Source organism: Narcine bancroftii, chromosome 4 (assembly GCF_036971445.1).
Source record: "Narcine bancroftii isolate sNarBan1 chromosome 4, sNarBan1.hap1, whole genome shotgun sequence".
Classification (NCBI taxonomy): domain Eukaryota; kingdom Metazoa; phylum Chordata; class Chondrichthyes; order Torpediniformes; family Narcinidae; genus Narcine; species Narcine bancroftii.
In genome coordinates, this window is record NC_091472.1 from 196,335,000 (window position 1) to 196,349,990 (window position 14,991).

Consider the following 14,991-nt stretch of genomic DNA (forward strand, 5'->3'; position numbering starts at 1 on the left):
ACAGGGGTGATCGCTGATTTGCACTGGTTTCTAATCTTGGATTAATGTTGAATTGATCAATAATTTTTGGTGGAATTAGTTGGGGGATGAATCTTCACAGTGACATTGGTAATATTCTAAATCTTAAACAGTTTGTATGCAGGCTGATGGATCCTTGATTCAAGCTGTCATTTCTGATTATGCCACTCACACTTCCTACCACACTTAGATGTCAGAATTTTATTTCCTCAAGTCCAGGATAGACAAATCTGAGTGGATTGGAGAGTTCCACACTGCAGTGCAGATCATTTGATGAATTAGATAGAAACTTTATGAACAAAATTTGTACTTTGACTTTGATTTAGCACTCTGCTCTTCAAGAGGAGGCATTTTCAGTGCTACTTGTAACACAATGCACTCCTATCTGGCTAATGAAATCCTATTACATAAGGGATTTAAACTTTGGCCAGAATAATTCAGATTTGTTGAATTAGCTGCCCACCATGAATGGAGCTTTAGGAGTAGATGATTATTGAGGTGTCAGAGCTGCCATGTGATCCAAGAGGCGGCAGCTTCTGAATCACATGAATTCTAGGCCTGTCTAATCTTGATCCTGGCAGCAAAATCAAAGCCCTTTGTAGGAAACTGAAGGCTAAGAAATGTCATATTCATGTTTGAAGCCAACTAGATGCATTTTTCTTTGTTATACAGCATGGAAATAGGCCCTTCAGTCTATCTTAATCCTGTTTTACTGTTCTTGGCCCATCTACCCCTCAATATTCTCTGTTTATGTATCTGCCCAAATGTCTTTAAATTGTCATAATTGTCCCTGCTTTTGCTTCTTCCTCTAGCAACTCATTCTATATAACTACCACCCTGTGTGAAAAAGTTGCCCCTCAGATCCCCTTTAAAATCTTTGCTCTCTCATATTAAACCTCTACCCTCTAGTTTTTGATTGACCTACCCTGGAGAAAAGATTCACCCTCATCAGCTCCATGGAAAAATGTCCCAGCCTATTCAGTCTTGTAATGATTAGCGCAGTGCTATTATAGGACAGCAATCTGAGTTCGAATTTGTCGTTGTCTGTAAGGAGTTTGTACGTTTCCCTACCCCACCCCAGGTCTGCGTGAGTTTCCTCTGGGTGGTTTGGTTTCCTTCCATCCTTTAAATATGTATAGGGATTGTAGGGCATTGGGGTATTTGGGTGGCATGGCCCTATGGACCAGAAGGGCCTGCTACTGTGCTGCATATCTTAATTTAAAATTGAAAAATTTAGCTAGTCTTCCAGTCCCAGTAATGTCATCCTAAATCTTAAATATCAAATATAAAACTTAAAGTGCTGAAAATACTCAGCAAGTCGGAAGCATTTGTGGAAAAAAAGTTAACATTTCAGATCGAGGATCCTTTCTTTATTAGAACCCTGGCTGTGAAAAGCTAACTATTTCTCTCTCCACAGATGCTGCCTGATCTGCTGACTGTTATCAGCATGTTTGGCTTTTATTTCAGATTTCCAGCACCCACAGATTTTTGGGCTTTCAAAAATTAAGTAGGTTGAGCTAAGCATGCGCTGCCATTATATTTTTAATTTGCAAAGCCTTCATGCTTTCCAACACAACAATATTATTTCTGATTTTAAAAGGTAGACCAGGAAATTGAGATTTTCAGTTCAATATCCTGACAATAACAGATTTATCCTGCTATTATGGAGTCTTGCTGTATTCAGTATTGCCCCACCTTTGCCTAAATTACAATGAATGCAGAACACAATGGTTTGGCATGGGAACAAGCCCATCGGCCCACGAGGGTTATGCCGATAGCAATACTAATTTAATCCCAACTGCCTATACATTGTCTGTATCCCTCCATTCCTTGTCTGTTCATGCACCTGTCTTAACACCTGTTAAATGTCTATATCACATCTGCTTCTGCAACGTCCCCAGGCAACACAGTTTAGGTGGAGACCAAACTGTCGAGTATTTGTCTCCCAAGATGGAGATAGTGATCGAGATAGGAGATATTATTGTTAGAGATGGACCATGAGAATTAATGGATGTAGTAGAAGTTGGCAGCAGCTGAGTTCCTGCAGCATTTCTGTTGTTTACTACCTTTTACTGCTGCAGCATTTCTGTTGTTCATTACTCTACTGAATTTTTCTGTTTTACTACTTTTCTGCTGAGTTCCTCCAGCATTTGTTTTTAATACAATCCAGGCACCTACTGGACTCCGTAAGAAAAAAAAAATTCTTGCCCAAACAGACTCTATTTCCTGTTGTCTCAGGAAGAGATTACCAGTAGAACAGAGGAAAGAGTTATGGATGTGTTCAGAGCATCCTTGGGAATTGCAGCATTCCCACTGAATCATGGAAATCCCTGGAACATGACTGCTAGAATTGGAGAGGCATTTGAGAGTACTCTGAGAATCTCAAGTCCAAGCCCATGCATGCCTAGCATAAATAATAGGGCACATGTCACAAACTTACCATTTGCCTCTCCTTTAGTTGCACCTCCTTTAATGGTTCCACCTAATAGCCTATAGAAGTGAAGCAGGTGATCTTCAATCCCAAGGGATAGCAGAAGGTGGGGAATATAAGGAAGGGGGACCATTGAAACATTCCAGGGGTGTAGGTTAATTGAATGTAAGTTGGGCAGCATAGACTCGTGAGCCGAAGTGGCCTGTTACTGTGCTGTATGCCTAAATTTAATTTCAAAATGTTTTTAAAATTATTCACTTTATTCACAGCAAGCACCTCCTCCTCTTTAATCTGTGTAGGTTCTATGACCTCACTGCTTGTTTGCCTCACTTCCCTCAAAGCTATGCCAGTTTCCTGAGTAAATTAAATGCAAAAAGAAACTTTTAAGATCTGCTCCATCTCTTATGGCTCCATACATAGCTGACCACTCTGCCACCTTCAAGAGGACCAATTTTGTCCCTTCCTATCCTTTTGCTCTGTAGAATGCTTTTGGATTTTCCTTCACATTGTCTGCCAAAGCAACCTCGTGTCTTATCCTTTATGATTTCTCTTTTTTTCCTCATTTTTATACTCTTCATTTGCTCCGTGTTCACTATATCTGCTATACACCTCTCTCTTGATCAGATCCCCAATATTTCTTGAAAACTAAGGTTTCTTATGCCTGTTAACTTTGCTTTTAATCCTTACAGGAACACACAAAATCTGTACTCTCAAAATTTCATCTTTGAAGGTCTTCCACACATAGAACACCTCCTTGTAAGAAAACAACCTGTCCCAATCCACGCTTTCTCGATCCTTCCTCATTTCCTCAAAACTGAATTTTCTCCAATTTAAAATTTCAACCCCAGGATCAGACCTATCTTTATCCATAATTATCTTGAAGCTAATAGTATTATGATCACTGGACCCAAAGTGTTCCCCTACTTATACTTCTGCCATTTGTCCTGTCTCGTTCCCGAATAGGAGATTCAGTATTGTACTCTCTCTTGTTGCTATCTCGATATATTGATTTAGAAAACTTTCCTGAATATATTTGACAAACTTTTTTTTTATTTTTATTTTTTCACACCATAAATCACATTAGCCATGATATACACTATTTCTTTTTCACACATATACAGTGACTTTTTCTCCCCCCCCCCCCCTTTCCTCCCAAACCACCCCCCCACACCCCCTCTCATCCATTTTAGGTATACAATCTCGGTTGCATTAAGCCAGTCAGACAATGTTGTCATTCAACAAAATTACACCAGAAATTCTACTGAGTCCATTCTTTTCTTTCCTTCTCCTTCCATCAACTTAGGTAATGTTTGTTCCCGGTAGGTTTTCGCTATTGTATTTAATGTAAAGCTCCTATACTTGTTCGAATATTTCTATATTATTTTTTAACCTATATGTTATTTTTTCTAATGGAATACATTTATTCATTTAAATTTAGTAGTTTCTTTTTTTTTTTCCATGTTCAAAGTTCAGATTTATTGTCAGAGTATATACATGAGATCATATACAACACTGAGATTCTTTTCACATTGTACAATGTTCATTATATCATTTACAATATACAGTTCTGCCTCCATATTGTTACTCTATCTGCCAGTTGTGGCAAGTCATTAAATGTATCTATATACCCTTGCAGATTCTTTGCTTATTTCTCACAACTTTCTTTCCCACCTATCGTTTTATCAGGGCTGACATGGCCTGTTTCCGTGCTGTAAATGGTTATATGCAAATATACTCATCCTTTAATCTTTTTTTTTTTAAATTTTTTTATTTTTCACACCATAAATCACATTAGCCATGATATACACTATTTCTTTTCACACATATACAGTGACTTTTTCTCCCCCCCCCCCCCCTTTCCTCCCAAACCACCCCCCCACCCCCCCCTCTCATCCATTTTAGGTATACAATCTAGGTTGCATTAAGCCAGTCAGACAATGTTGTCATTCAACAAAATTACACCAGAAATTCTACTGAGTCCATTCTTTTCTTTCCTTCTCCTTCCATCAACTTAGGTAATGTTTGTCCCCGGTAGGTTTTCGCTATTGTATTTAATGTAAGGCTCCTATACTTGTTCGAATATTTCAATATTATTTCTTAACCAATATGTTATTTTTTCTAATGGAATACATTTATTCATTTAAATTTAGTAGTTTCTTCCTTTTAATTTGGTTATGTATCCATTAATATTTAAAGACATATAGTTCACCGTAGCCCTTTTATATTTTGTTTATCTTCTCTTTCCGTTTTTCCATCATTACCTTTCCTCCTTTTCCATTTCTGTTTTCTTATTTTCAACTCTTTATAAGACAACATTCCTATAACATCCAACATTTTCCTTATTCTCCTATTTCTATCTTATTTATCCCCAATCTCCCCTTCACCTCCTGAGTTGTCCTTTATCCCTTGTCGGACAACCACATCTCCCCTCTCCATTTGGATTTGCGAATCCACTCGCAAGCGTCAACTGATTTTGCAGTGACCGCTATTTCCCCCCACCCCGCCTCCCCCAGAAAAGATTTCACTTTTCATATGTCACAAAGGTCACTCTTTTAATTCCCTCCTTATTCTCTCTATTCCATTACCTTCCCTTATTAATTCTTGTCTATACTATCTATATTTTCCTCTAAGTACAGATACATTCATGTATGCTCATTGTCTCTATTCACTCTTATACCTCTTTACCCGCATACATATCAATCGTGTTCATTTTTACTCTCATTACCCGTCTTCATCCCTCAGTCTATTTTTGTCTTTACCCACATACATATCAATCGTGATCATTTTAACTCTCATTACCCGTCTTCCTCCCTCAGTCTATTTTTGTAATTGTTCTGCAAATTTTCGTGCTTCTTCTGGATCCGAGAATAGTCTGTTTTGTTGTCCTGGAATAAATATTTTCAATACCGCTGGATGCTTTAGTATAAATTTATACCCTTTCTTCCATAAAATCGCCTTTGCTGTATTGAACTCTTTTCTCTTCTTTAGGAGTTCAAAACTTATATCTGGATAAATGAAGATTTTTTGCCCTTTATACTCCAGTGGTTTGTTGCCCTCTCTTACTTTTTCCATTGTCTTCTCCAGTACCTTTTCTCTTGTAGTATATCTTAGGAATTTTACTACAATAGATCTTGGTTTTTGTTGTGGTTGTGGTTTAGAGGCCAATACTCTATGTACCCTTTCTATTTCCATTTCTTGCTGTAGTTCTGGACATCCTAGGGTCTTAGGGATCCACTCTTTTATAAACTCCCTCATATTCTTGCCTTCTTCATCTTCCTTAAGGCCCACTATCTTTATGTTATTTCTTCTGTTATGGTTTTCCATTGTATCTATTTTTTGAGCTAGTAGTTCTTGTGTCTCTTTAGTTTTTTTATTAGATTCCTCCAATTTATTTTTTAAGTCTTCTACCTCCATTTCTGCTGCTACTGCCCGCTCTTCCATCTTGTCCATTTTCTTTCCCATTTCTGTTAAGGTCATCTCCATTTTATTTATTTTCTCTTCTGTGTTGTTTATTCTTTTTCTTAAATCCTTAAATTCCTGTGTTTGCCATTCTTTAAATGACTCCATGTATCCTTTAATAAGAGCAAGTATATCCTTTACCTTGCCTTTCTTTTCTTCTTCTATTTCCCTGTACTCTTCCTCTTCCTCTTCTTCTTCCTCTGGGTTGGCCATCTGTTGTTTCTTTGGTGCCCTTTCCTCCTCTTCTTTCTTGTTTCTATTGTCTTCTGTGGTCTCTTCTTGCTGCAGGTGTTCTGCAGCTGTCGTTGCCGGCTGTGGAGATCGACTCCCCAGCTGGTCCCCCCTCCCGTCGGTGTGTTTTTTTTCATTCGCATCGCGCATGCGCGAAGTATCGTGCATGCGCGGTTGCGCACTTTTACTCGGCTCTGCGAGCCATTTTTGTAGTCCATTATTTACCGACCTGAGGGAGCGGGTTTCTCTCTCCGCAGCGGGCCTCTTCGGACAGGTAAGGCCTTCACCTTTTTCCTCCTTTGTCTTCTCTTCCTCTCTTCTTACCGTTGCTTTCGATTTTTCTTTTTTTGTCGCCATCTTCTTTCCACCTTTATACTCACTTTTCTGTAACTTTTATTTCTGTGCCTTTGTGTTTTCTTTTGTTTTTCCCGACTTTTCTGGAGAGGGCTGGAGTTCACCGTCCGGCCACTACTCCATCACGTGACTCCTCCAATATATTTGACAAACTTGAAGGCATCCATCGCTTTTATCAGTCAATATATGGAAAGTTAAAGTTACCTACCATCACACTTTGTTTCCTGCAGCTGTCCACTATCTCCCTGCATATTTGTTCCTCCAATTCTTGCTGACTATTGGGTGGTGTATAATATAACCCCATTAATGTGGTCATGCGTTTCCCATTCCTCACCTCCACCCATGTAGCCTCAGTGGACAAACCTTCCAGTTTGTCCTGTCTGAGCAAAGCTGTGATATTATACCTCCCGCTTTCATCCCTCCCATTCTATCACATTTGAAACAACAGAACTCAGAAACATTGAGCTGCCAGCCCTGCCCCTCCTGGAACCAAGTTTCTTTAGTGGCCACAATGTCATAATTCCATGTGACAATCAATGCTCTAAGCTCATCTGCCTTTCCTACGATACTCCTTGCATGGAGAACATTATTTCCACCACACACAACCCTTTGATTTATGACTTTACATGCAGTCTTAACATCATCTTTTCTCTCCTCCCCTCCTCTATCTGCTCTTGCACACTGGTTCCTATCCCCCTGCAAATCTAGTTTAAGCCCCCTGGAGTAGCACTAGCAAACCTTCCCACAAAGATATTAGTCCTCCTCCAGTTCAGATGGAAACTATTCTATTGGTATAGTTCCTATCTTCCCTGGAAGAGAGCCCAGTGATCCAAAAATCTGAAGCTTTCCCTCCTGTAGCATCTCTTTAGCTATGTGTTAGGTTGCATTATCCTCCTATTTCTTACCTCACTAGCATGTGACATGGGTAACACAACCCTGGAGGTCCTGTCCTTCAACTTCACACCTAACTAATTTGAAATCTCTTTTTAGGACCTCATCAACCTTCCTACCCACAACATTGGTCCCGACTTGGACTGTGACATCTGGCTGCTCACCCTCCACTTTTAGAATGCTTTCTGGCCCACGAACCTCTGCCAACCAGATACACCAATTAATCTGCAGCCCCCGTTCATTTTGGTGGGAGGAAATTTGAGCACCTGGGGAAAACCCAGACACTGGGAGAACATGCAAACTCCTCACAGACAACGCTGGATTCTAATTCGGGCTGCTGATGCTGAAAGAGCATTGTGCTATCCGCTACGCTAACCATATCTGGGCTATTGCTGGGAATGAAGACTCTGCAGAATCAAATAATTTGACACTAGAAAGGCAGAGACTGTAGGTAAGTATTATAAACTCGATAGAAGCGAGCTGAGAGCAAGGCCAAGAAGCAAAAAAGGGATGACTGAAATAATCTAATTATAAAATGTTCAGAAATCAACAAAGCTGCTAAATGTCATTTTTTATTTCAATTTATATTGACAGTATTGTAACCATGCAACATTTCATAATCATGTTTCACCAAGAAAGCAGAGGATTTTTTTATTTTTGAAAGGTGATTAGGTAATGGTCCCAAGGATGGTGCCAGTCAAATATTTAATCACAAGTGTCTATTACTGAGAGCAAGGACAGGTGGTAGGTGTTTTGCGATGTTCATGAGTGGCAAGGCCAAAGTTTGCTCCCACTGATTGCCAGAATGGGAGATTTCTTGTCTTGAAAAAGAGCACCTATTGTGTCTGATCTCCTGCAGGTTTCCTTACTTGGGGCTTGGATTTTACTCGATGTGAGAGAGAAAAGGAAACCTCTTAAGATGTGTCAAAATGGAAGTTGTGTTTGACCATTTGGCTTAAACCCAGGATGGCTTTAACCCAGGAGTGGTTCATGAATTAACTTTGCTATTCTCAATAAAGGTTTTTGCAACTGTAGTAGACATGAACAGCGTGGATTTGATGTATCGAATCCACGCTGTTGAAGATCCAACTGCGCTGGGTAGGTCACGTCTCCAGAATGGAGGACCATCGCCTTCCCAAGATCGTGTTATATGGCGAGCTCTCCACTGGCCACCATGTCAGAGGTGCACCAAAGAAGAGGTACAAGGATTGCCTAAAGAAATCTCTTGGTGCCTGCCACATTGACCACCGCCAGTGGGCTGATATCGTCTCAAACCGTGCATCTTGGCGCCTCACAGTTCGGCGGGCAGCAACCTCCTTTGAAGAAGACCGCAGAGCCCACCTCACTGACGAAAGACAAAGGAGGTAAAACCCAACACCCAACCCCAACCAACAAATTTTCCCCTGCAACCGCTGCAACCGTGTCTGCCTGTCCCGCATCGGACTTGTCAGCCACAAACGAGCCTGCAGCTGACGTGGACATTTACCCCTCCATAAATCTTCGTCCGCGAACCCAAGCCAAAGAAATGCCATGAACAGGAAATACTTGGTGGCATTTAATTTTTCCTCTCAACACAATTTACCCCCAAGCATTAAAGCTGTAATGTAATATAATTGTGAGAAACAGAAGTACCTTCACAGATTTCGCTCGAGACAAAAATTGAGAACAAAAAACATTTATTGTACAACAGTGCAAAGTTGGGTGCTTCCCCTTACCATGGGAATACACACACATACTGGGGCTCACCCAACTTTTATACAGTTCATTTCAGTGTAGGGGCACCCTCCCCCCCCCCCCCTTAACATTCTTCTGCCTCCTGGATTGGTTTGGCATTTGGTAATTCTGTCTGTCTAGCTGCAGTTTCTGTAAACTTGAAAGGCCATGGGGTATCCTGTCTGGGTCCCATCATGTCATTGTCCTTATTCATGAATCTGCCTTTGTCCTTATTCACACATCTCAACCCCCAGGACTTACTAATTCTGCAGAACTTGCTAATTCTTTCTATCACTATAAGACCCTTATTCTATTATACTTGCATAACCCTTCCTCACACTCTTATCCGAATTCATCCCTACTCAGCATTTACTTAACTTCCTCTAATCTAGTCTAGTATTCCTTATTTCATTCATACTAGCTTTACTTCCTATATTCTATTATCTCTCACATAATTGAGCAAGTCTGCATAGGTTTATTTTCCATTGAATTAATGGTTGTGAGGTGGGTGGCATTAGGTTGCACATATACTTTGATCTTCCTGACCATGTGCTATTATTCCTCCTGTTCCATTTACAAATTTTTCCTTCTGAACTTAAAAATCAAATTTAGTCAACCTCTGTAATTGGAAGAACCATCTACTTGGTCTTCAAAATACTTGGTTAGGTCACACTGGGAGTATTGTGTGTGATTCTGGTAATCCTGTTACAGGAAGGATGTGGAAAATGGAAAGGATACAGAAGAGATTTACCAGGATGTTGCCTGGTTTACACGTCATGAGCTATGGGGAGAGGTTGGATAAACTAGTTCAGTAAAGATTAGAAGGGCTGAAGAGCCTGTTTCTGTGCTGTAATGTTCTATGGTTTGATCTGAAACTTGGGTTTGGTGTGTTGGAGGTTGAGGGGAGACTTGATGGAGGATTAAAAAATGATGAGTGACGAAGATGGACAGCAAAAATCTTTCTCCCAGTCTAAAAATGTCAGATGTGTTTAAATAAGAGCTACAGAACGAGTATTTTAGAGTTGTAAATGCTTGGAATGGGCTGCCAGGAGTATTGGTGGAAGCAGATAATAGCTTCTTGATAGGTACATATGCAGGGAATAGAAGGATCTGGAACATGTGCAAGCAGGAAGATTTAGAGGGGCATCATAATCTGTGCAGACATGTGGTGTACCTTGTAAGAGAAATGCTATGTGGAGTAACATATTTTACAAGGTGTAAAATTTTGAAAGAAATTACCAATACTGCTTAGTTTTCAATGTTAGCAGAAATATGGAATAAAATGTTAAGCTGTATTAAACCCAGGAATTGGATGATTAAAGTAAGGGGTGGGGCGGGGGAGGATTGTGGTTAATTCTAGCCAATAGATTATGAAGGTGAGGGAGCTGCGTAATGCGACATAAAAGCTTAAGAACATTATAAAAATTAATTGAAAAACTGTTTAATGTTCTGATGTTCCTTCTCTTTTCAGGTGCATTTAACGACTTATAAACAAAGGACTTGCTGGCAGTCAGTGGATTATTTTTTTTAAACTGTGAAAAGACCTTCCATAAGACAAAATGCTTGTGAAGGAATACCACATCCCTCTTCCCATGAGCGTTGAGGAGTATCGTATTGCACAACTGTACATGATCCAGGTATGATCCACAGTGCTGACTTAATCAATACTGGTGAACATCTAATCAATTGGTATTCCTCGACAAAAAATAACTGATATTTCTCTTGAAATTGAGCTGATTTGCTTTGTGTGACATGGATAAAGTTTATCATATTATGTTTTCAAGGTAAACTTTACTCACCTTATAGAATACAGATTTTAATTGTATATCTGTAACAAGAAAGGACTTTGAGGTTTGATTATAAATGTTATCTGTATGTTGTTAAATATTATTTCTCTTATTGTAAGCTTTATAATTTAACGGTATTTGAGCCAGGAGTAATGTTAATTAAGCTGAAAGATCAAGGTACTGAAATAAAAATTCTGAAATGTCGTGTTAGCTTTTGAAAATGGTGCTCCACTCAAGATTACTCATACCATTTAAAAAAAAAGTTTGTTTAGGCCAAAGAGTAACCTCCTTAATTATCAACAAGAACAATATGTGTTAACGTGACATCTTTCTCATGGCAAAATTATCCAATGGCCTTTAGAGGAGAGATTTTGAATAGAGATTGACATTCAGTCACAAGGAAATATTTGGACAGATGATCAAAACCTTTGCACCAAGATAGGTTTTGATGCGCTCCTGTTGGAAAAGAGCTGGGTATGTAGAGTTTAGTTTTGTGGCATGGCTGCCAAATGGCTGTCATTAAGATGCATTGACAGGAATGCAGATATCTTGGAGGGATGGAGTGTTATGAGGGAAATGGACAAGGTGCATGCGTGATTTTGAAAGTGAGGGTAAGATTTTTAACATAGAAAGCAAGCACATTGGTGAAGGAAGAACAAGACACCAGTGGGAGTATTTGAGATGGCCTCCAGTTTACATCAAGCAACATGAGGCCTGCCAGGGTTGGAATAACTACATCTGAAGGTAACAAGGGCTATAATGAGGTTTTAGTGATGGATGAAAGAAAGTCGTTATTGAGTCAGCCAATAATGTAGTCATACTCAGGCCCACCATAGTAATGTTGACCATCAAGTACCCTTATGTACTAATACCATTTACCAGTATAGTAAAATTCCTGTTACCCTGAATTCAAGCAACCGGCAACCTCAAGAAACCAACATTAAAAAATGCGGAAAATAAATGGGTAATAAAATACAGAAATTTAAAATTGGCAGGCCTCACCATTAGCTCTTCATTCACACAACATCCAATTTCAAGCAACTGAAAGACTCGCTTATCTGGCATCTATCAATCCCCATAGGTGCCAATATGAGAGGTTTCACTGTATTTGTTTCATACTTAGTGATTTAAGTATTCAGCCAGATATTTCTTAAACTTTGTGAGTTTCTGCATTTAAAGAAGACTAGAATGTAAAAGCAAGGAGGTAATGCTGAGGCTTATATGGTATTGGTCAGACCATATTTGGAGTGTGTGAACAGTCTTGGGCCCCATATCTAAGGAATGATGTGCCAGTGTCAGAACTGATCCAGAGAAAAATTATGAGGATGATCCTGGGGATGAAAGGGTTAACGTATGGGGAACATTTGATTGGCACTGTGCGTAAACTTGCTGGAGTTTAGAAGGACAAAGAGGATCTCATTGAAACATACTGAATGTTGGAAGAGAAACATAGAGTAGATGTGGAGAAGATGTTTCTAGTAGTGGGAGACCAGATGGCACAGCCTCAGAATAAAAGGACATCCCTTTTAGAAGTGTGTTGAGGAGAGATTTTTTTCAGCCAGAAGTTGAATTCATTGCCACGGACAGATGTGGAGGCCAAGTCATTGGGTATATTTAAAGCAGAGTTTGTTTTGTAAGGGTGTTAAAGGTTGTGGGAAGAAGGCAGCACAGTTGAGAGAAAAAAATACATCCAGTGTAAATTGAATGGTGGAGTGGACTTGATAGGCCAAATAGCCTAATTGTGCTCCAATATCTTTTGGTCTTCTGATAGGCCGCAAAACTGGGGATTTTATTGTTTAATGTTTAGCTGGAAAAAATGCCAGCAAATCCAGTCCTGGCTGTTGAATTTAGTTGCTTCAAGACAGTGCAGTCCTTTAAATAAAAATTGGTGGTTCAGTAGAGCTGATGCTAATGCTCCACCAAATGTAGTGAGCTAAGCCAAAAGGAGAATTTCCTCTAAGGCAAATTATTTTTAGCTTGCCTGCATTTTGATTTATTACATAGTTTGATTAATTTTTAAACATTTCGATGTGAAATTTAATACTAATGTCACCCTTAATATTTAGTATGCTAGCAATAGCTTATCCATGTTTGAATTTCTTTTGCTCAAAAAATCATTGAATTTGCACAGGTCTTCCTGATTTGAGCATTTGTGCACTGTGAATTTTTCTAATTGTTTTCCTTTTTATTGAACATTATTAAAATATGACCGATCTGTCAAATATCAATTGTAATTATACCAAATAGCTTTCTAGTGTACAAATTACACTTTCACAGATGAAGCATAGCTAGATAATTAGCAACATGAATATAGGAAGTATGGTTAGTAAGTTTGCAATAACACAAAAATTGGTAATGTTGTAGATCGCAGGAGGATTATCAGGCCGACAGCAGGATAGTGATTGGCTGGAAAGTTGGGCAGAACAATGGAAGATAGAATTTAATATTAGCAAATGTAAAGTGATCCATTTTAGAAAGTTAAATAAGAATAGTAAATGTTAGGCCAGAGGTTCTCAACTAGTGGACCATGTTCTCAACGTTTTTCCATGTGGATCTTTAAAAATGTTAAATAAAATATTTAAATTAGTTAAAGATGTATTTCTTTATGTTACAAAGCTGTCTGTCTTGAAAATATTGCTCAGTCATTGCCAGTAGTGTGCCGGAAACCAGGTGGACTTTGGACTGAGAACCACTGCTCTAGGGAGAACCTTGTCCATAGACCCCTGAGATTGGCAGCATAGGTCGAGGTGATGTAGGTATATAATATGTTTGCCTTCATCGGCTGTGACCTTGAATAGAAGAGCAAAAACATTATGTTACAAAATCATTGATTGGTCTACATTTGGAGTACTGTTTGCAGTTCTGATGATTCCGATCCCTCCTTGAAGAAGGGCTCAGCCAGAAACGTTGACCAGCTGAGCTCCTCGAGCATTTCAACTTTCATGTTTCATCCAGTGTTGGAAGGATGAGACTGCTGTAGGGGGTGTTGGGAGATTCACCAAGGTGTGGCCTGGGATGGAATGTTTCAGGAGAGAATTGGAACAGAGGAGACTGAGTGTTGATCTCATCGAGGGACACAGAATTCTGAAGGGAATAGATAAGGTAGATAGAATCATCAATCCATGGAGGGTGTGCCTGAGAGGCACAGGCTCTATGACACATTGGAAGTTGGAATCTGGGACGCACTGCCTGAGGGGTTGGGGGAGGCAGATCCTCTCACGACATTGTACAAGTTTCATCAAAGTAGAGAAGGTGATGGGCTAAATGAAGGGTAAATGCAATGTGTGCTGATGAGTGCAGTGGTCAACATGGACAGCATGAATTGAAGGGTGTCTGTCCATGATTCTCTGCGATATTTCCCATGATTCTATGCGATATTTCTGATGTTATTGCATAATTTTGAACGTTTAAAAAAAATGTAATCTTCCTTAAAATCATGATTTGGCAACTATAAAGTGATGGAAAATTACAGAAGCCATTAAATAGTCTGCAGAATTACATTAGAGTTAAGGAACATAATTACTGAAGTTTTTTTTAACAAAATTCATTTGTAAATTAAAATAATTAAAGGTAATCCTAATTAATATTGCTCATGCTTTTACAGAACATTTTTTATGAACACATTGTAAAATTAACATGAATCCAGTTGAATGTTGAGAAACAATAACAAAACAATTTTATATTATCGCTGTTTAATCAAATAGTTTTTTTTTTACTTCAACTCTTGCTGTTGTTGGAAATTTGAAAAATTAGCCTAAGTTTATGAAATTATGAGGGCCATTGTTAGGGTAGAAGGGCAAAATCTATGCTTCAGAATAAAAATGTCAAGTACTATGGAAGTACTGTGGATGTGTATCGGAAATGTGTGAGCTACACAGTGTTGGGTGCCACCAGAGGTAGTGGTGGAAGCAGATGCAGAATCAGAATCAGGTTTATTGCCATGAAAATGAGACACCAAATTTGTTGTGTTTCAGCAGTATTGTGCATTACAGGTGCAAAATTGCTATAAATTTCATTTCTGTAAATACATTTAAAAATAAATAATTAGTGGAAAAGAAGAAAAAAAGTGAGGTCGTGACTATGGTTCATTGTCTATTCAGAAATCTG

General features: G+C 39.0%; 1 protein-coding gene across 16 annotated transcripts in view; it reads left to right on the top strand.

Annotated features, from left to right (window-relative positions):
* Positions 1 to 14,991, top strand: part of LOC138761425 (membrane-associated phosphatidylinositol transfer protein 2) — a 331,314-nt gene that overhangs the window by 143,702 nt on the left and 172,621 nt on the right. For all 16 annotated transcript variants that reach the window (XM_069933525.1, XM_069933533.1, XM_069933526.1 and 13 more), the window contains one exon: positions 10,569 to 10,734. In XM_069933525.1, coding sequence (XP_069789626.1) covers positions 10,657 to 10,734 — 78 coding nt within the window. In that variant the 5' untranslated portion in view covers positions 10,569 to 10,656. The remainder of the gene's footprint in view (positions 1 to 10,568; positions 10,735 to 14,991) is intronic.